This window comes from Brachyistius frenatus, unplaced genomic scaffold (assembly GCF_029030835.1).
Source record: "Brachyistius frenatus isolate BFR_SWC_R1_liver_20210118 unplaced genomic scaffold, ASM2903083v1 Contig_180, whole genome shotgun sequence".
In the NCBI taxonomy this organism is placed as follows: Eukaryota; Metazoa; Chordata; class Actinopteri; family Embiotocidae; genus Brachyistius; species Brachyistius frenatus.
The window spans coordinates 1-21,945 of NW_027210779.1; the positions used below are offsets into that span (position 1 = coordinate 1).

Sequence of the window (21,945 nt, forward strand, 5' to 3'; positions counted from 1 at the left end):
AAATGTCAGAAAAAAGTCATACTATAGCATGTCGTCCAAAATGTCAGAAAAAAGTCATACTATAGCATGTCATCCAAAATGTCAGAAAAAAGTCATACTATAGCATGTCATCCAAAATGTCAGAAAAAATAAAAAAGTCATACTATAGCATGTCATCCAAAATGTCAGAAAAAAGTCATACTATAGCAGCATGTCAGAAAAAAGTCCAAAATGTCCAAAAGAAAAAAGTCATACTATAGCATGTCATCCAAAATGTCAGAAAAAAGTCATAGCTCCAAAATGTCAGAAAAAAGTCATACTATAGCATGTCATCCAAAATGTCAGAAAAAAGTCATACTATAGCATGTCATCCAAAATGTCAGAAAAAAGTCATACTATAGCAGCATGTCATCCAAAATGTCAGAAAAATGTCATACTACAGCATGTCATCCAAAATGTCAGAAAAAAGTCATACTATAGCATGTCATCCAAAATGTCAGAAAAAATATAGCATGTCATCCAAAATGTCAGAAAAAAGTCATACTATAGCATGTCATCCAAAATGTCAGAAAAAAGTCATACTATAGCATGTCATCCAAAATGTCAGAAAAAAGTCATACTATAGCATGTCATCCAAAATGTCAGAAAAAAGTCATACTATAGCATGTCGTCCAAAATGTCAGAAAAAAGTCATACTATAGCATGTCGTCCAAAATGTCAGAAAAAAGTCATACTATAGCATGTCGTCCAAAATGTCAGAAAAAAGTCATACTATAGCATGTCATCCAAAATGTCAGAAAAAAAAAAAGTCATACTAGAAGCATGTCATCCAAAATGTCAGAAAAAAGTCATACTATAGCATGTCATCCAAAATGTCAGAAAAAAGTCATACTATAGCATGTCGTCCAAAATGTCAGAAAAAAGTCATACTATAGCATGTCGTCCAAAATGTCAGAAAAAAGTCATACTATAGCATGTCATCCAAAATGTCAGAAAAAAGTCATACTATAGCATGTCGTCCAAAATGTCAGAAAAAAGTCATACTATAGCATGTCGTCCAAAATGTTTTATTTTTTCCACTAAAAAAGTTCTCCTTTTCCCCCCTTCACCAGATGAATTCAGCTTCCTCGTGTGAGGTAAAAATAGAGAAAATACATTTTGCAGTGGCGGGGTAGTTATATTAATACTTAATACTTCTGCTTCAATGGAATAAAGGGTTTTTAACTTCAGACCGACATGAGAGAACCGCTGGAAGTTATATAAAATACCCATTATTCATGCTGTGCATATGTTACCTTGTGTCGTGGCCGGGGGATACGAGGGAGTCTGAACGGCACTTTCCTCGCCAGGCGGCGCTCCATCACCCAGTAGCAGAAGCAGGCCAGCAATAAAGTGGCCAGCAGGATGGAGAGCTTGGCCTGAAAGAGAAGGACAAAAAAAAAATGGGTCTCAGACAGGACATGAAAAGAAAACTGAAGACATGCAAAGAGTGAACACAAAGTTTAGAGACTGCACCTGCTGTGCATGAATGGAGCGCATGAAGTATTTCCCCTGAGTTACACATGATTTTCTGACCACTGATACGGGATGTGAGCATTTTCTGATTTCACCACGGATCTGAGCGAACAATACATTTGGTGGGAAATCTGTTTGGAATAGAAAGAGGTCGCAGGTACACACATCAGGCGAGTGGAAGTGGTGGGGAGAGACGGGGTGGCGGGGGGGTCACGGAAGGTCCCAGTAGAACTCGGTGTTGACAGTCTGACCCTGGGGGACAAATTCACGGTTGCACAACCCCGCCAATGTCAAAGAAAACCCACCTGGTGTCTCCCGACCGGACGCGCCTTCTTCGGTCTTGGACAGTGAAGCTCCGCCCCTTTTGAAACGTCACTCAGGACACCGGCTCATCGCCTCATGCTTTCTGAAGCATTTCAAGGGTTTTCAAAGCCAAAAATTCCTCAAGTTTGACAGGAAATTTGGCGTCCGCCCTCTGCTCAAGTCCACGGTGAAAATCACAAATGCGCACATACTCAATAAAGCGACCCAACAAGAAACACTTACACACGAAGGTTATAGTGTCCCGTCCCGTCCCGTCCCCCCCTCCATGCGACTCACTGCGCTGCACACGTTGAGCAGTCTCTAAACTAAACAGGCAGTCACGTACCCTCATCGGCAGGTGGGACCACAGGTAGACTATGAAGATGGCGATGGCCTGCCACCAGTGATAGATGGTGTACACGAAGTCCAGTCGTTCTTTTTCCTCAGCGTACAGCATCCCGAGCAGAACTGGCACACGCACGGAGAGAAAAGGAGGTCACGCTGACACGTGCGGATATTTCATACAAACCCGCCCGGACGGCGAGGGCGATACTCACTGCTGACGCCGGTCCTGTTCAAGGCGGAGCCGAGCCCCCACAGCACCGAGATCACGAGCAGAGGAACCAGATACTTGGGTTCGTTGCGGGGGAGCGACAGCGCCAGGAGAACCACCATCAGCACGGCGTGCACGGCGGCGCCGCCGATCAGACACACGCAGCGGGGCAAACGCAGGAGGCAGAGAGAGAGGGAGGAAAACACGGCGCTGGAGAGCCCGTAGACGACGATGAGGAGCCACAGTTTGGTCAGGCCCAAGACGCAGACTCCGTAGGACTGCGGAGGAAATGGAAACAGAAATATTCAAGACGCGCGTTTTAAGAGTCCAGTTCGGCGTCCGGCGTACGAAACTGCGGGCAGCACCAGGGAGAATCCGGTGATGGCGAACAGCGTCTCGAACCCGCTGTAGATGAAGAAGGGGCAGAGCAGCCGCAGCCGGTAGTCCCTCAGGTGTTTGAAAGGCAGCTGGAAGATGTTTCCCCAGCCGATGCTGCGCAGGTCGATCTCCTCCGTCGGCCGGTAGGCGGCGCCGCACAGCGCGAGGAACTGTGGGTCGACAGGAAACACGGAAATCCGTTTATCGTCAATTCATCCGGAATAATTCAGAGTAGAGATTATTCTTTGTACATGCTTTTGATGGGCGGCTCTTAGAAGTCCGTTATGCGACGAAAATAACCACAGAAACACAACCAGCACTTGAAAGCTCAGTTTGAAACCAATGCATGCTGGGAAAAGCTCAATCCCCTGAAATGACTCATGAATTAAGGAAACACTTTACGCAATCGTTGCCTAACAATCCTAGTGTGTCTCAAAAATAAGTGGCGATAGACACGAACGCACATTTTAGTGTCAATTAGCTCATTGTTTTGGTTTCTAAGAAAAGTAGAATAGAAATTATCAAATTCCAAGACGACTTCTGTCTGGAAAAGAGTTTTTAAAATTCCCTGATGATCCGTGGGAACCCTGTAAAAAGTAGCATTACTATGCCCTGATTATTATTTCCCTATAATATTATTAAAAAGACAACAAAAAAAACGTGCAATTTTAGAGAGTCGGTGTGCGTGTGTCTTACGATGATCATGGCGAGGAAGGCGAAGCCCATGAGGACGCTCTCCACCTGGATGAGCAGCATTGAGCGCGGCAGGTTGACGAGCACGGTGGTGTTGAAGCCGGGGATCACGCCGCTGACCTCAGCACCTGGCAGAAGAAAAAAAAGAAAGTTTTATCATTTAGAAAAACAAAACCCAACAGGTTTTTAGTCTTAAAGACGTTTAACACACGAGGGCCGCATCTCTGCTTTATATAAAATAATAAGTAATATTAGAAGTGGCATCACGGGGCTGACGCGTACATTAGAAAGCCGATTTCAGCCAGGACGTGTGCTTCCACTTCACGTACAGCCATGAAACTGGATTTCTGTGACACACAAGCGACACTTCCTCGGTAACAGTTCACTCGCTACACGACGACCTCTCCGTCCTGTCTGACCTGGTTGTTGTACAGCAGCCTGGACTTTTAAATCTCTTCTCTTCTATCGGAGAGCGTTTCCTGATTCTAGCTCATTTTAAATGATCGACTTTTATTACTGTTTTACTTGCTCAATGGTTTATCTTACACAATTATTGCTTTACTTGATAGGGTCCCCTGTGTTGCTAGATTTTATAGCTGGTTTGATTTCATGTGAGAGACTTTTGTACTGCAAGTTCAGAAAAGGGCAATATAAATAAAGATTATTATTATTATCACTTTACTTGAAGAAGTGCGTATAAGACGGTCAAGGACACCTATAAAAAAAAAATAAAGGACTCCGTACAAATGTTTATTATTTAGTGGTCGATTGTGTCTTTTTATATATAAAGTTGTTTGAGATGTTTTTTTAAAAACTCAAACTATATAAAAGGGTAAATGTGCTAAAATCTAATTTGTTTAATCACAAACAGAACTGGAAAAGAAATCAAGTTGCAGTTTTATGCGCTGTTTTTCTTTTACTGTCAACTTCACACGACGACAGGAAGTTACTGAAAAATAGCACAAAACATAACTGTAATGAAATAAAGCTGTTTTTAAACACACAAACGAGATGTAACATGTTTAACAGAGAAGAACTTTCCCAAAATGGGGAACTACTCCTTTAATGCTATGTACAGTCTATATATATATATATATATATTATGTATATCTACGTGCATATTGTGGTCTTGAAAACTATTTGTGTGTAATCATTAATCAGTTAAAACAAAGTTGTTGTTTTTTTTTAGTTATTGTGGTGATTTTTTTGTTCTCCATTTAAACTTCATCTAACTCTTCAGATTCTGTGTTTTTTCCTGCCTTCTGGGCCTCAACGTAAAGAGACTCAGTTTATCGTCACACGTGAGGAGAGGCGCGAGTCTTTACCGCATTTCTTCACGTTATAGAGGGTGTGGTTGTTGTCGTGCAGGTAGCCGTTGAGGATGATGCGCATGGGGAACTCGGCGAAGACAAAACTCAGCTGAAAATAAAACAAGACCAAGAGACTAGTTTCTTTTTTCGACCTGAAAGTTTTGGGACGTTAAAAACCGAAGCGTCGGTGAGCAGGAGAACCGGATGAAGACTCACGCTGAAGATGATGTTGAAGACCGACTGGAAGATGATGATGTAGCGGTGGCACGCTCCCTTCGGAAGCTTCTTCTGCTCCTGCACGTGGTCCTCCTTGTAGTTGACGTACTCGTAGTACTGCTGCGCCATCCTGCACGTGTTTTTGGTGTGAGAGAGACACAGGAGAGGCGTTCGCGCTGAAGACACATCCGACAAAGTGTTTTTTCCATTTCATGCTTCTTTTTGCATTCAACTTGGCAAAAGCATCAAACGCGAGACTGAAAAAGAGATTTTATTTTGCTGCTGCATTTATACCAAAAAAAAACCTTGATGGCACAATGGGTGACAAAAAAAAAACCCATCTCAGCTTGGATACAACAACACCGCACGGCTCAACAGGATTTTTAACAAAAGGAACCGGGCAAATTGTTCCTCAGAGTCTCGCATCGATCGTAACGGGTAGACCATGAAAACACGTGGCTGACGGTGCTTTCTTCACAGCTTTTGTTAGCACAGATAAACAGGAGAGAATTTGTGCCTCATCAGAGGAGGCGTCTGCAGCTCCTTACAAGCCTGAAGTGTATTATCGATTTAATGGTAAACATGTTTAATGTCATAAAAGAGTCTCAACAAACAGCCTGGGCAATATTAGGTGACTTTAGATTGTATATATATACTGTACTGGGTTCAGGTTGGAGATGATGTATATGTAGCATCATCCTTCAAGAGTGGATTGACTCGATTTTGGAGGCAGCCTCAAGTGGCCACTTCGAGAAACTGCGAGAGGTTGCGCCTCGCGAGTGGGCGGCGATAAGGGCTGGGGACTATTTGCATATTCAAAGATCTGCCTGTACTGAGCATAGACTGTATATAAATGTGGATTTAGCTTGCTTAAGCTGCAGTACCACCGAGTGCCACTAGGCCGGCTCCCAAAAAAGCTCTGGCTCCATAGACTCCCATTCAACTTCTCATAAAATACAAAGTCAATACATTTTTCATGAGTCACTATGGGGTGGTTTACTAAATTCCCTCCTTGTTCTTAAATTTCTTGGCCGGTAATCTGAAAATAATTTCATCGTTAATCAGATATTAGGCCTCAAAATGTGGCGTTTTTAGGGGAGGCGTCTGTTTGATTGACAGGTCTGTAGCGCGGTGAGGTTTTGGCTACAGGTGGGCGGGGCGTAGTGTCAGATCGAGGCAGATCCATTCCTCGCTCCTCCCCCATCTTATCCAAATATGGTCACTTCTGGTTTCAAAAGGGCGACGGACAAAATCCAAGTTCGAGGTTTTAGAACAGCGAGTGACAAAACCAACATGTGACATCACGGTTGGATGAAGCCAAAGGTGTCAGGTTACATCTGAGTAACTTTAAAGCACCTGTAAATGGGTCATTTTGATGAACAGATACTGAGTCAATGTCAAGAGAGGAACATTGAATCAGTGGATCCTCCAAATTAAAAGACTTTGTTATGGGTTATTTTAAAAAAAGGATATCAGACCTTTTTTTCTTATTTTACAATCTTGAAAAAATGCACCGGCTTCATAGGGGTGAAAGTAAAAACATTCAGTATTCGGGTTTGAACCTTTGTTAGCTTGACACCTGTGTTTGTTTACTTATAAAACGGCAAAGATGAATTATTAAAGTTCGTCGTGTTTAAATCGAAGTATAATTTCATATGATGTAAGAGCAACCGTCCATGACGACGGCTGCTTTTGTTGGGTTGTTGTTGTTTTGTTTTTTCAAAGCGCTTGTTTGTGCTGCGACATCATCATATCGGGTTCACGGACAACATTTTCCACCCACGTCCACGCTTCTCACCTTGTGATGTAATTTCCAAGCGAGGCCCAGAACGGCACGATGACCACGCCGATCGCTACGGCCGACGGAACGAGGGTGTAGTAGCGCTCCCAGTAATTGGTTGACACGAAGAGCGCGTAGATTCCCGAGGCCAGGAACATCATCCACTTCGTACCGAGAAACCTGAAAGCGAGGGGGGGAAAAAAAAAGGACACGTAGAGAGAGCGATGATACATTCAGTTGAAATTAAAGCATTGTGTTTGTGTGTTTGTGTTTGTGTGTGTGTGTGTGTGTGTGTGTGCGTGTGTGGACGTGACCCCACCTGATGAGCACGGGGGTGTACAGGAGGCCGATGATCGGCGTGACGTTGATGCCCATCAGCATCTTCCGATCGATGTCCTCGAGGCCGAGGTTGCTGTACTTAACCTCGCGGTAGGTCATGTCGTAATGGAGGATGAGCTGCATCTGCAGGAGACCTTCGACACACACAACACACATAAAATAAAAAAAATAAAAATGTGTAAGAGCACACAAAAGTCTGCTGCGTGTGCATTAATCTGCGTGTGATTTTTTTTTTTTTAATTTTCTCCTAACAAACTCACCCATGTACACACTGTACACAATCATGGCTCCAACACTGGCCGCCAGGACATTCTTGATGACTCCCAGCCGCTTCCTCCGGTAGTATTTCCTCTCCTCCTCCTCCTCATTGTACTCGGCCTGCGGGCCCAGAAACTCCTCCATCTGAAGGGGAAGAAGGACATCAATAAAAAAAAATTAAAAAAAAGAAGTTACGCCTTCTGTTTTCTTTCAGGTTGTGATGTTTTTAAATCAAAGAAGTGTTGCAAGTGAAGATACGGATTTTCCTGAACGCAGCGGCAGGTTTTCCTCACCTGACCCTGCATGTTCACTTCCTGCCCCACATTCAGCAGCTCGTTCATGCCTCCGTTGGGAGGTGGTGCCGGGAGCTCCTCGGCATCCACGATCAGTTCTTCTCGGTCAGCTGCCTCCATCTGGTGACCGAAAAGGACCGTTACACTCGATGAGAAGTGGGTTCACCGCAGGTCGTTCAAACCAGTACACGGGCCTGGAGGGGCAGCGCTGTTGTTGTCATACTACAAACTAATGAAACTACATTAAAACAAGCTTTTAAAAGCTACATGATGAATTCAGGATTAAATCCGAGGAATATATAAATCAGTATATAACGATTAGCTGAACTGAAGAACTTTTAATTATGATCTGATCCAGTTCACCTTCTTGTTTCTAATTTTATAAACTGCTTACATGTCACACAGCCAGCCACCTTTTTTTTATTATTATATTCGTATATTTATGGTTTTATTACGTTATTTCAAATTTCTGAGTTTTGTATTCATAGCTTTGAAACACTGAAAGAAATACAGACAGCTTAAAAAAAGGACATATTTAAAATGGGGAAAAAAATGTTGGACTGACATCTGAATAAAATAGAAATTCAAGTGTATGAGATTTTATAATTTAATTATATTCTAAAGTTTTTTTCCCACTGGTATTATAGCAGCAATGTATCCTCCCTTTATCTCATTTCCAATACATACTGCCTTAATTTCGTATTTGTTTTATGTTATTTATTAAACGTATGTCCTCTTTGGAGATGATGTTTCTTTCATATATCATCATGTATGTTATATTATACAGGATGGGAGTGGTAATTGGAATAAGTCTTGGATTGATATTGGTAGGATCGGTATTCTTTTTTAAATAAAGTGATTTTAGGGAAGAAAAATTAAATCCTACCATGCTTTTCCAAAAAAGTGAAACAGCCCTTGGTAAAAATAAAAAATATGCAATTCCACCACACCCCCTTTTTGACCCTCCTTTCTCCCCTAATAATTATTATACAGTCCCTAATTGAATCATTTTTAGCAGCTTTCTCTGCTAATAAATTGGATCTCTTTACCTTTGAGTTTAATTTAGCCAGCGTTTAATATCATGTGCATTTATGACAAACTCAAAGACTAAAAACCACGTGGTTGTGAAAGAGGATCTGACCCTTTTTCTCTGAAATGTTCAGTTCTCTTCTCACAGACCTGAGAAGCTACGTGGCTCAATTAATCAAGGTCAACATTTAAACCTAATTCTGCTCCAATTGTACTTTCTGATATATTTTGTTGGACAATACGAACTTCTGTAAAAATTCACAAAAACGGCTTCGTTTTGTTTTTAAACACACCTGAAACACACCTGAATAAAACAGCTGGTTTTTACCACCCTGCAGACACCTTGATAATCACTCACCATGTTATTCGTGCGGAGCTGGACCAGAATAAAAAAAAAAGTCGGTCCTCGTTAAAGACAGAAAAGAAACGGACACGACTCCCTATGAGGTCCCTCTGCTGCTCGTTGGTTCCTCTTTCCGAAGTACAATGTGCAGGAATAAATTTAAAAAAAGTTTCGCGAGGGAAATGAAAGTTAAGTTGGTCTTCACTTCCTCGAGGCTGCTTCGCTGTTTCTCTTAAAGGTACAGTCGCACTTTTCATGAAGCCCCGCCCCCCTTCGCGGAAGCACGACTACACGTCATGACGACGTCAAGATGAACCTGTTTTTATTAGTTATTAATTACAACAACAACAACAACGTGTACAGCTTTTCCACTGAGCAGACAAACAACTGCTTCACATGAATAACAAAAAATAATAATAATAATAATTAAAAAAAAATAATAATAATAACATGGTCCACTGACACACAGCAGTGTAAACTGACATACATGACAAATGAAGTTCAGGCCAGCTTTTTATCTCAAAAGACAAAACAGGCACCGTGCAGGGCTGAAAACAGTCGACTGCATAGCGTCTCATTTAATAAGACATTTTGGCTCCACCTGCACATCATGAAACCCAGCGCACGCCCTCATCTGTGGTTCTGATTTACTGTATCTTTAATGTTTTTATTGTCACACAAGGATGTCTGTGTTTATCTGGATGTCCTCTTGTGTTGCAACCTCGTGGAAAAAGCAACCCGTGTGTTGCGTTCACTGCCTTTAAAAAAAAAAAAGAAAAGAAAGACTGGACTCGAATAATTATTTGTGCTTGTTCTTTGACCTGCTTGTACCACAATGTTTTTCCATTTTGTGGACAGCTAAAAAAAAAATTAAAAAAATAAAAAAAACAAGCACCAAAGTCCAGCCTTGAAATAAAATGACAATTCCCGGGCCTCTTTTTTTTTGTTTTGTTTTTTTCCTTTCAGATCCGGTAACAGATCCAGAGAGTCTTTATGCTGCTGCTCCACTCGGCGCTGCATCCAGGAGGCGGTTCCTGTCACTGAACTCCCCCCCACCCCCCCCCCCCCACCCCCCGGCCGCATTAACTTTTTTAATTGTTTTTTAATTGTTTTTTTCACACCCACCCTTTTATTTAAAAGTCTCTCATATTAAAGAAATCCCATCCCGTCTCTAGCCGCTCCCGACGGCCGCCTTCCTCATCATCTCCTCGTCCTGGACCGAGAGCTCGGTGAGCTTGCGTCCCAGCCGCTCGTGGAGGTCCAGGTATTTGGCCACGCAGCGGTCCAGGCACACCGACTCGCCCTTCGTCAGCTCCGCCTCCTTGTAGTGTGGCGGCACGCACTTCTTGTGGCAGGCGTTGGTCATCCTGAGAGGAGAGAGGAAGATCAAAGCCAATCCCACATTTATTCAAACGGGTATTTTTTTTTAAAGGTCTGTTGTTGTTTTGATATCATTGTTGGCGTCTTTTTGGTATCGTAACTTTTATTTTGTATTTATTGTCGTGAAGCACTTTGTGACTTGTCTGCGAAAGGTGTGATATTAAATCAACTTTCTTATTTACTCGGGTCGAGACTCGTGCTGCGTTCAAATGCGGTCGTATTTCCCGCGTACACGAGAAGAGTCCGTATGATCGGCGCCCTCTTGTGGTACTCACGACGCCAGAACTCAAACTTTTCTATAAAGCATCGAGTTCACGCTGACGTTTACAGAAAGGTCAGAGGTCATGGAAGTTTATCTTTCGTTGGATGTTAAGCTAATATATTTTAAATTTAGTCACGTCGAGTTTATTTTCATAACTTAGATAACAGTCTACGTCCGAGGAAAATGTTGATCTTCCCGACGGCCTCATGTTTTCCTTCTGTGTCTTCACAGATGAAAATAAACGATATTATTTAATAATAATAAATAATGTTGGTTTTTTTTGTTTTTTTAAAAGGACAGTTTAAAAGTGAAACATGTTTAATTTACCAAAAATGTGCATCAAGAAAAATTTTAGGGAATATTTTCTGCAAAAAAAGTTTGCTTGCACCAAATCTTTTTTTGTTTGTAAAATTGAATCGTTCATTTAAAAATGTCCCCACCTGGAATTAAAACAACTACTAACACATTGTCTCTTATGTATAGGCCTGAATTATACATGAATGCCTTTAACTGTCTGAAACTAGTTCGTGAATACAGTTTAAATCCTCCAGTTATTCCCCATAAAAAAACAGGATTTCTCCACCACGCATTTTTTTTTCCACAGTAAGAAATACACTAAATTGTCACTAATAACGCGACTGGTGTCTCCGCTCTATTCAAACGTCCCCGTAAGCCGTGACGACGTGTCGCAACACACAGACACAGGAGTCGACCGTCATTAACCGACCGGCAAAACATCATCTGTAATTTAAAAAAAAGTTAATTATTCATAGTGACCGACAACATTAACGATGCAGATATCAGTGTTTGTCGAGGTAATTATGTTTACTGGTGTTTAACGCAAATATCCTCCATGTGTGTACCCATTTCACACACACACACACACACACACACACACACACACACACACACACACACACACACACACACACACACACCTGTTCAGTTTAATTTAATTCAATACAAGTTCTACTGTAAATTCAATTTAATGTGTTGTAGTGCAGCAAACCAGTGACGCTAATAAACATACAATAAGAAACATAGATTGATCAGAATTTCTGACAATGTCAACAAAACAAAAAAGTTTATTTATTTATTTTTTTAAGTAGAATTTTTAGCTGTTATATTAAATTTCGCAGGTGCTATTAAAACGAAGTTCACAGAGCACTTAACTATGTGCTTGGTGAGTTTAGAAAAGTCAAATTGATGCGTGTTCATGAGCCCAAACAGAATCCAGAAATCACCTGATCGTGATTATTTGAAATGACCGCAATCATTCAGCATGATTGTTTACATTCATCTGAATAAAAACAGCTTAATGAAACTAACAGAAATGTTGTGTTTACATCACACTTCCTAAATGATTTCCACCATTTGAGGTTTGACTGGTGCTTTTTTTTTTTTTATTATTATTGATCTCTGAGTGGATAATTATATATATATTGATTATTGGAACCTGTCATTGGCACTCATTTCTTATAGACTTTGTATATTTAAGTTATTTATGTAATTTCTTCCCTGTAAAATGTTTGTTTTCATTTCAAGATTAATTATTGTCGTTACTGTCAACATATCTGAAATATTCAATCGTGCAGATGATAATTTTGTCACTCGGTTTGGTGCATTTTTATTTACTTAGTCATAACTGAGGGTGTAAGAAAATACCAACATATTTCAGTATCATGAAATTATGTTTTGAGTCTCAAAAACACTATTGGTTTTTTAATTCATAGTTTACATGGAAATGTCTTTGGCACAATGTGGCTTAAATTCCTGACCACTAAATAAAGGTGTTGAAATTGATCTCCAGACATTTGACTCTTTATAACTCCAACATAACGTAAACTAAGACGGTAAGTCGTGTAAAGTTGCACAACCTGCATTTATACAATGGCAGATTTCCTTAAATTCGATTATATTTATTTATTTTTTTGGTAAAAACACGTCGTTTTTCCTCACAGTATCCCGATGTATTGAATCATAACCCCCTCACTATATAATTTGCACCAATACAAAAATCCCTGTTCATAAAGTGTCATCATTAGTAGAACATTTTAAACAAACTACAAAAAAAAAGACAACACACTAAAGATGCGATGTGGAAAAATGGGAGAACAAATACATTGAAATGTATTTTATCCAATTATGCGTAAGAAAAATATTAATTCCAGCTTTTTTTGATCCATCTTCTTGATCACTTGATAAATTGAAGCCCTACAAACTATTTGCACGTGCTTGTTGTTTTTCAGACGCAACTCTGATTTGTCTATTTTTAGGTCACGTGATTCTATAATTTAATATATGTTAATACGTTAATCAGGGTGTCTTCTCGAGGCCTGTAGACTACAAGAGCTTTAGACCGAGCATCACATAATCCTGCAGTAATCTTTAGGTTTGCAGCTGCCAATCAAAGAGGAGCTCTGAATCTGAATTTATTTCACTTTCACATCAGCTTTAAGATGAAATATAACATAAGGTCACGATCGTTTCAACCCGCTGTGACGGTTGGATGAATTAAGAGCCGGTTTTAGCTTCGTGGTTTAGCTTGTTGGGGGGGTGGGGGGCTTTACCGGTTGTACATGTCAGCCATCATCTCCACCTCCAGCTCCGCCGCCAGCTGCTGCGCCTTCATGGGGTCCATGTCTCCGTTTCGGGGCTGCTCGCACCCGGCCTCGATCTCACAGCGCACACCGATCCGCAGAGCCTCTCCGCGGGACAGCCGACCAGGATTCAACCCCTCTGCTGCCGCTGCTGCTGCTTCTTCTGTAACCTTCAAAACCTGCAAGAAAAACACGTGTGTACCGATTCCCGTCGTCCCCACTTCCGCTGTCAATAAAGTTGCATTCAAAGCGGGAGCAAAGAAGGTAGCGCGCCCTCTGCCGGCCACCCTGTGTATCGCTCATGGTGTTTTTGAGGCATTAAAAACGCTTCCATGAAAATTGTTTTTAATAAATCATAATCTTAATACTTTGCCTCAAACAAACTTTACAAATACAAAAATAAAATAAAAGCTCTTTTTTTTTTAACAATAGTTACTCACAAAGGGACACAACACAGCTGAAGTGCTTTTACCTTAATTTCACTGAAAATATAAAATTGTATAAAAAATTATTAACAAATAAAAGTGGTAAATATAAACAACAGTAAGAACTTTTTTTTCCTCTTTTTTTTTTTCTTCTTCTATATCATTAACATCCATTGAAACATTTTGTTCTGAACTAAAACAGGTGAAAACCAGATCATGACACTTGAGATTTGTTTTAGTTTTTTTTTCCAGGTAGTGAACGACGGCAGCAACATAAAAAGGAAGTAAAACTCGACCACACAACAGACTTAAATGTGGCATCTTTGCGAACAAATAAAACCAGACAACATTATACTTTGCGCACGGAAAAACGAAGCGGCGAACTAATAAAAGAGCACGATATATAAAAAAAATAAAAAACAAAAAACGCCGACGTCGTCACTCCGCCTCGTCTCCGGTCACGTCGACCTCCTCTTCGTCTTCGTCCGCGGTCGCGTCCGCGTGGCGGAGTCCGTCCTCGCGTTTTCCGGTCTGAGGAACGTTTCCCGGAGAGTAAAACATGACGTCCACCTCCTCTTCATCCTCTTTCTCCTCCTCCTCTTCCTCCTCTTCTTCTTCTTCTTTATACCAGCCGGAGGTCGCTGACCGGAGCGGCTCGGGTCTCTCGGGGTCGCGGGTTCGCGAGACGCGGTTCGAAGCCGCCGCCGCCGCCGATCCTGCTGCTGCACACCACGTACCTGCAGAAGAAGAAGAAGAAGAAGAAGAAGAAGAAGAAGAAGAAGAAGAAGAGGAAGACGGCGGATTCACAGGAACTGAGATTTTATTTATACAAAAGCAGGTTGTTTTTGTTTGTTTGTTTAATTCTTTGAGTTCAGTCACGCTTATTGTTTTGGGGGAAGAGACCTTCATTTATTTGCCAGTAGAACTGAAAACCAGTTTTTCACAGTCTCAGAAAATGTTACAGCAATTTCACAACTGGTATCAATATTAATAATCATATTACAGTTGCATTGTTAATTAGAATTTCACTGGTGGTGTGTGAGTTTGGAGGCGCAAATGTAGAAACTGTTTTTTGACAGAGCGTTTAATGAATGAACTTTTTGAACACGTTTTAGTTTGTTTTTTTTTTTGCTCGGCATTAAAAGTTATAAACAGGACGGCTGCTTTGAGGGATTCTTTAAGATGTTCGACGTGTTGACGTGCGTCCACGTTGTTCGTTAAACTGGACACCCGTAGACAAACCTCACGCTCGATTGGACGAAGATGCTCACAAAATGGAAAACAACTGAAATTCTCGTGAGCTTAAAACGGCAGCGAAAATGTCTGAAAACCAAAAAGAAACGTGCCCTTCGTTTGTGGAGGTTAAATTCCCGCCGTCTCGAACGAAACGCACGAAACACTTTATTAAACGTGTCGGTTCTTCTGTGTACGAACCGCTGCAGTCGCAGCACGTGTTGCTGTTTTAACGGTCTGCAAAATAAAAACAATTAAAAAACGATAACTCGTCCGGATCGAAGAAAAAAAAAACAAACCACCACATTTTCGTACCTTCGTCGAGAGTCTTCATCGGCCGCTCTTCTTCCACCCGATCGTCTTCCCAACTGCTCGAGCTGCTCGTTTCGTCTCTCCGTGACTTTCCGTCCTCGGCTGCAGATGTCCCGACGAGTCGACGGAGATGTTTATCGACTCCTTCTCCGCTTCCCGTCTCTTCGACGTCGACGTCCGTCTCCGGCTCCTCCCCCGACCCCTCCGGTGTTTCGTCTCCGTTAGCCTTCGATCTTCGTCCTCCGTCTCTCGCGGCTTCGTCCGCTTCCCGGCTTTCCTTCGACTTCCTGCTGTTCGAGTGCCGTCGTTTGACGAGCTTCTGAAACTCCTCCGGGGAGGCCGTCCGCGGCCGTTTGCTCGCTCCGTCGTCGTCGTCGCGTTCGGTTTTCACGGCGTCCTTCGGCGGAGTTTTCTCCTCTTCGCGTCGGCTCCTCCGCTTCGTCCTTCTGTCGCTTTCCACGTCGTGGCTCTTCTTTCCGGCGACGGCGGGAACGTCGTCCCGGTTCTCTTCGTGCTTTCTCTTCGGCGGTCTTCCTCGTTTCCTCTTCGGGAGCGAGACGACGCTCTCCTCGTTCGCGATCTTCACTCTGCAGACGACGGGTGTGGACACGGAGGAATGCGAATTGCTCGCCGGGTCTCGGGACGTTTTCAGGAGGCCCCTGGTTCCGATCCGACCGCGCTGCGTACCGAGATCTCCGGTTTTCTCCGCGACACTCTCCGAGACGGACGACCCGCTGATGATTTCTCTTTCCTTCAGCGGCACGTTGCCGCTCGACAAACTCGCGGGACAAAAGTTCTTGATGCCGTCGTCGCCCTTCGAGTCTTTGCGTCCCAAAATCGAACCGTCCCGTGTTTGATTTGAGCCCTTCGTCCTCCTCTTCCTCCTTTTAGGTGCCTCGGCTTTTAAACTGTTCTTCGTCTTCTTGGTGTCAGATTTCGTTCTCCTCTTTTCCGCCCCGTTCGCGGCGAAAGACTCAGTTTGATTCGGTTCCTGCCGCTGCTTCGACCTCCATCGGTGGTTTGCGTCCCGCGGTGAAGACGCACTTCTGTTTTCCGTGATGGCGCTGAGAGGAAACTGCAGCGTTCCCGGGTTTTCTGCGAGCAGCGGTCGCCTGAATAACGACGGCGGCTGCTGGAAGTCACTGCGAGGGTTCGTCGAGTTGCCGGGGAGAGGCGGACGTTTGGAGGCACGAGACCCCAGCGGAGACAGACACGGAGGGAGCCGCATGTCGTCCGCGCACTGCGAGGGGACAGCGTGCTCGGGCTGCGTCTCGGTCAGCGGCAGAAACTGAAGGACGTACCGGTCGTCCCGCGAGGACGTTTGCTGGAAAGCTGGGAAGTAAAGTTTCTGCCCGCCGGGGAAGAAATCCGAGGCGACGACGGATCGTGGCGCCGCGGCTTCGGGATGCTGAGAGCTCGAGGACGGCGGCGTCGCCCGGCAGCTCGGTCCGTCGCTTCGCACCGAAGGTCGGACCGCCGGGTCGTACCGAGGAGGGAGGAGCTGCTGCTGGATCACAACATCTGGATACCCGGCCGGGTTCTGAGCCGCGAAGCAACGAGAGGTACCTGCGCAACAGGTGGGAAAAGGAGCGTCAGTCCGTCTGAAATCACCAAATCTGAGGCGGTTCGGGTTCAGAGTGGAGGTTCGGAGAGGAAAAGGTCTGACGAGGAGGAGTCGGAGACACTGAAGTCGGGTTGAAGTTGGACTGCTGAGGCGATCAAATAAATACATTTGCAGTGTTTTTGCTTTCCTTACGTCCGCGCTGACACTTTAGCAGACTGTAAAATGGAAAATATAAAACTGAACTATTCAAACACTTCAGTCCGCGGTAAGAAACAGGCAGATTTTTATACGATCGATTCTTGTTTACACACATTTTTAAAGCAATATTTTTCCACAGTTCGAGCTGCAGGACAGTAAAATCATAACATGCAATCTGATGACACATACTCGGGCTTTAGTAGGTCGCCTGCATGTTTCAAAGTGTAGTATTAGTATTTCACAGATCCACTGGAAGGATCAAAATGAAAATAAAACATGAGATGAATGACTAAACAAATGTGGAAGGTTTTCCCCAAATAGCCTGATAGACAATTAAAATCTCTTCAATTGTAGTTCATAAAACCTTTTTCTTTTACGATTAAGAAAAAAAAATGCATTAAGAGCAAAAGTCCCGACCTGTTTGTGTCGATGAGGTTCCACTCGGAGCCTCCAGGTCCTGGAAGAACAAACATCCCGCGGCGCCGACGACGCCGTTCACCCGACTGCGGCCCGCCTCGTTCTCCGAGACCCGACAGACGGTCGGCGCCGCGTCGCGGCTCGGCTGCGACTCCTCGCGGCCCGTCTCCAAGCCGGGCAGGATGTTCAGGCCGATCATGATGTCCTCCAACAGCCTCTCCATCTGCTCGTCGGTCTCCTCCGCGCAGCCCTGAGGCTGGCCGAGCGCCGCCGGCTCCAGCTCGCCGCTTCGGTCTGGAGGGTAGCAGCCGTTGGAGAGCGGCGGCGGCGGGCGGCGGCGGGGGGTCAAAGGTCGTGTTGGGGTGCTCTGTTCGTTCGGGGGAGCGGACGGGAGCCGGTCGAGGATTCTCTGGGTTCTGAAGTGGGGACATGTGGACGGTGAAGGGGGGCGGTCGCACCTCGTCCGGGTCGAACTGTCCCGTTATGTCGGAGAAAAACTATTGAAAAGATGAGTCACAGGTCACACATCAATTAATGGGGCAACTTTAGTGTGATAAACATTCAATTATTCAAAATAAAAAAATGCAAAAAGTTGCCTTGAAAATAATTCACCTCAAATACCTCAAACTTTCTATTTTTCTTCTTGCAGCTGTTCAACTTTAAGATATTTCAGTGGTTCTCTCTTTTTTTTCCCCTCGTATACCCTTCGGTACATGCAGTTTAAAAGTTATTCCCTTTGAAATGTGCTGTAAAACACACTTTTGTCCATAATGTTAAAACTTTTATTTGAAGCTCACCAAAAAATACTTTCGATGAAAACAAGAATGAAGAAAAAATAAATGAACTGCAGATCTTACGCACCAGATTCCCCCCAAACAATTATCACGTTTGTGCTGCAATTTGCATTTAAAGCATTTTTAAGATTGCCACATTTTTTTAAAATTTTTTTTAATGATTTTCCCCAATTTTTCATGTTCAAATTAAAAGCCTGATAATTCTCTGGATATGTTCAATTCCAATCAAAGCTGGTAAACATGTTTTTATCAATTCTAGTCTCTCGGCCTTTTTAAGCTGGAGAAATATTTCATTTATGTGATTTCTTTTTCATATTTGATATATTTTTGTCACTTTAGATTTTTTTTTCTATATGTCAATAATCTATTTCTAATATCATTTTATCTTCTATTCATGATGATGATTGCAAAGCTTCCTTGAAGGGTAATTACTATGTCTGCGGCGGAGCGCATGATGAAACAGACCTGCTGTCTATCGAGCTCGAGGCGATGAAATGATTTCAACATTTGCATCATACGACCGTTCACTTCTTGCAACGCGAGCTGGAAACAACTCGCCAAACTTGAAGGTCGAAATCAAGACGCCTCATTCGACAGAGATTCTTCAGGTGCTTTTTTTTTTTTTAGGGTTTATGGTCATTTTACAGTTTATGTAAATTAAAAAAAAATTAAAAAAGGAACTTATTGTCAAATCTTCGTATTAAACAGCCAAAATCCGATTCAACTAACAAAATCCTAGTCGTTTGGTTCGTCATACTTTTAATCTGTGAGCTCTCGCAACAGTAAGAGAGAGCTGGCTGAGCTCCAAAATAAAGTTCAAATTAAAATCATTATCACAGACAAACACTGTGCTGCCGTGCTGATTGCTAAGTTAATTAAATCCAACATTGTCGCTTGGTTTGGAGGTAATTTAGTTACGCAATTAACTCCAAAATAAAAGTTTATTACCATAAACTGTGTACCACTTTATGACCTCGATGCCTCCATGAGAGTAAATGTTATCTTGACTGCCAGACGTCACCGAGACTAATTACTGAGCCTCTATTGCAACTCTGCAGATGAAGTGCCTCTTAATTGTAGTGAATGAATTTCCACAATACATGAAAATCATCCAATTAAACCACCGTAAAAGACTCTGTTGCATTTCTCTACCTCGGTCAGGCAGTTGATAGCTGAAACCGTCTCATCGGCGTCTTGTGCGTTCACCACCTCCCACTCGGTTCCTTCAGTCGTCCTCCTCAGCCTCATCTGCACAGAGGAGACGAAACGCCGAGGCGATGACATGAGGGGACGAAAAAAGAAAAAAAAAAAGAGGCTTTTTTTGTTTGTTTGTTGTGACAGTTTGAAGACACCACAAACACATCGTGGATGAAGACAAGTCGTCAATTCTGCCATAAAACGAAATCTTCGAATATTCTTTTCCATTTCTGAAAGTCGTGACGGCGCTTCGGGGCAAACGGAGACATGACTCAAACGTTTAGACAACAGAGGTTGGAGTGAAACCCGAAGGGTTTTTTTCCTTGACGGTGAAGTGAGTCATTTCTCTTCAGCAGCAGGTCGCAAACAAAACAACAGGATCTCTAATTAGGCCGAAAGATTATCTGTAAAAGAAAAATCACACTGAAGGTTGGTTCAGGAACAAGAACGTAAAAAAAAGTTCATTAAAGTTGGACATCTGTGAAAGTTTTGAGGATTTGTTAAACAACAGGCAAAAAGAGAGGTGACAGAAAATGAGAGATGTGACAACTTGGGGATTCAAGCCTTTTGTCACTTCGGCTCCAAAACTGTGAAACAAACTACCTGTTAGATATCAGGGAAGCTGCTCAGTTAATACTGTTAAAGAAAGCTCAAAACATATCTCTTTACACTCATTTTATCTGTTTCTCATGCATCTAATTTCTTTTTTATATATTTAAATGTTCCTTGATATCTTGTTTTTATGTCAAACACTGGAAGTCATTTTCTTGCTGTAAAGCACTTTGAGCTGCATTTCTTGTATAAAAGGTGCTATACAAATAAAGTTGATTATTATTAACTTGAAAAGGGGATGTTGCAGTTTGCGGTCGAAATATTTGCCATCCCACAGTCTACGTCCTTCTCAAACAACGTCCCTGAGCTCCTCGTCTTCTTTTTAAATGCCCCTCATAAAAACATATTTCCATAAGTGTGCCTTTCGAGGGTTTGTGGTCTGAATTATTTTATCCTTTAAATCAGTTCATGAGACTGAAGTTTATCCAAAAAAATATAAAATCTCCAAATCATATTGATTTTGATGCTTTTATTTCTTTTGTAAATCACTTTGTAATTCTGTTTTAACAAAAGCTACAAAAATAAAGTTGTATTATCATAAACAAAGGCTGCAAATTTGCAAATCAACAATCTGCAGATCAGCCGTGTAATTTTTTTTTTTTATTATTTTGCCTTATTGCAGAGGTGTGATTTTTACATTTTACTAACACAATTAATTTGTAATCTCACCTAATTTGCCAATAAGGATTTATGTAAACGCAGCGAAAGAGAATTTAGTCCAGATTACTTTCTGAGAGAATATTTACGATGTCTTACCCGGACAGAAGTCTTGGTGTCCGTATCCTGCTGCATCTTCTTCATATTGTTCATGTTCTTCATCCCAGCGCAGGCGTGCGTCAGCCTCGTCTCCGTCCATTTTCCTCTTTCATCTGCCGACATCTCACGTCCGTCGACCCGGCCGTCCTCCTCCGCGTTTCCTCCGTTTGTTCCTCCGTCCTCCGGCCGCATCCTTTCCTCAACCGTCGCCTCCACGCGGCCCCCAGAATCAGGTGCCTCCCGGCGGGCGTTTTCTTCTTCAGCTCTCGGGGAGTTCGAATCATCGCTGGACAAAGTTGACGTGGGATTTGTTACGCTGGTAAATGCGGCGTCTCCATCGGTGGGAACGGTCGGGGAAGCTGTGACGCTACGTTGTTTGTCCAGAGGGATGTTTGGGGGCTGCAAAGAGACAGAAAACTCCTCCTCGCTCTGAGAGGACGCAGCCTCCGGGATCGGAGGTTTGGTTCGGCCCGACTTTCCTCCGACGTGAACAGTCTGCGTGCTTCTGGAAACACGACTTCTCCTTTTAAAAGTTTCATCTTTCCTTCCGGCCGTCTCGGTCTGAACTTGCAGGCTTTCTTGCCTCCTCCTGCCGTCTACTTCTGCGTGAAAGCCGTTCTCCCTGCGGCTCCACGGACTGCGACTCTTCTCCCGGAGCTCGCCGTCCTTCGTCCGCGCATCTTTCGGTCCCTCGGCGAGGTCTGCGATCCCAAACTGGCGGGCTGCCGCCAGCACGTCGTTCTGCTCTCCGCCTCTCTTGACCGCCATCTCCCCGGAGTACAGCAGCCCGACCAGCTTCAGCAAGGTCTCGGCCTTCACAGCCTGCAGCCGGAGCTGGCGCCTCTCTCCGGACGGAGGAGTCGGGGAGGCGGACAGCCTCTGAGACAAGTAGGGGCTGAGAGCTGCCAGGACACAGCCGTGGGCCGGGACGGAGATGCCTGCACCGAGAGGAGAAGTTGGAGGAGTTAATCACGTATTTCCTTCATGTTTAAATCTTTTTTTCTTTTAATCATCTGGTGTTGTTGTGGTCCCCGTCTCACCCTCAGCTTGCAGCAGGGTGTCACAGAACCAGGTGCTGTTCTGTTGTTTCTGCAGCTCTCCAAGAAGCTGCGTCTCATAACCGGGCCACCAGTACCTCTGCATGTCCTCATAGGGAGCTGGGGCCAAAAAAAAAAAAAAAAAAAAAATATGGACAGGAAAAGCTTT

The 21,945-nt window shown here is 43.3% G+C and overlaps 2 protein-coding genes across 2 annotated transcripts; both read right to left on the reverse strand.

Moving 5' to 3' along the window:
- Positions 1-1,047: 1,047 nt before the first annotated feature.
- Positions 1,048-9,193, reverse strand: unc93b1 (unc-93 homolog B1, TLR signaling regulator). Its single transcript, XM_069717774.1, has 12 exons — positions 9,005-9,193; positions 7,618-7,737; positions 7,327-7,468; positions 7,047-7,200; positions 6,746-6,907; positions 4,948-5,077; positions 4,747-4,840; positions 3,425-3,549; positions 2,716-2,898; positions 2,355-2,628; positions 2,144-2,265; positions 1,048-1,397 (listed from the first exon to the last, which is right to left on the reverse strand). Exons 1-12 carry the CDS (start codon positions 9,005-9,007, stop codon positions 1,251-1,253), a joined length of 1,656 nt encoding a protein of 551 aa, XP_069573875.1. The 5' UTR covers positions 9,008-9,193; the 3' UTR covers positions 1,048-1,250.
- Positions 9,194-10,062: 869 nt separating this feature from the next.
- On the reverse strand, positions 10,063-13,446 carry timm10 (translocase of inner mitochondrial membrane 10 homolog (yeast)). The gene is made up of 2 exons (XM_069717775.1): positions 13,202-13,446; positions 10,063-10,356 (listed from the first exon to the last, which is right to left on the reverse strand). The coding sequence occupies exons 1-2, from the start codon at positions 13,270-13,272 to the stop codon at positions 10,161-10,163; spliced, it is 267 nt and encodes an 88-aa protein (XP_069573876.1). The 5' UTR covers positions 13,273-13,446; the 3' UTR covers positions 10,063-10,160.
- Between the last annotated feature and the right edge of the window lie 8,499 nt (positions 13,447-21,945).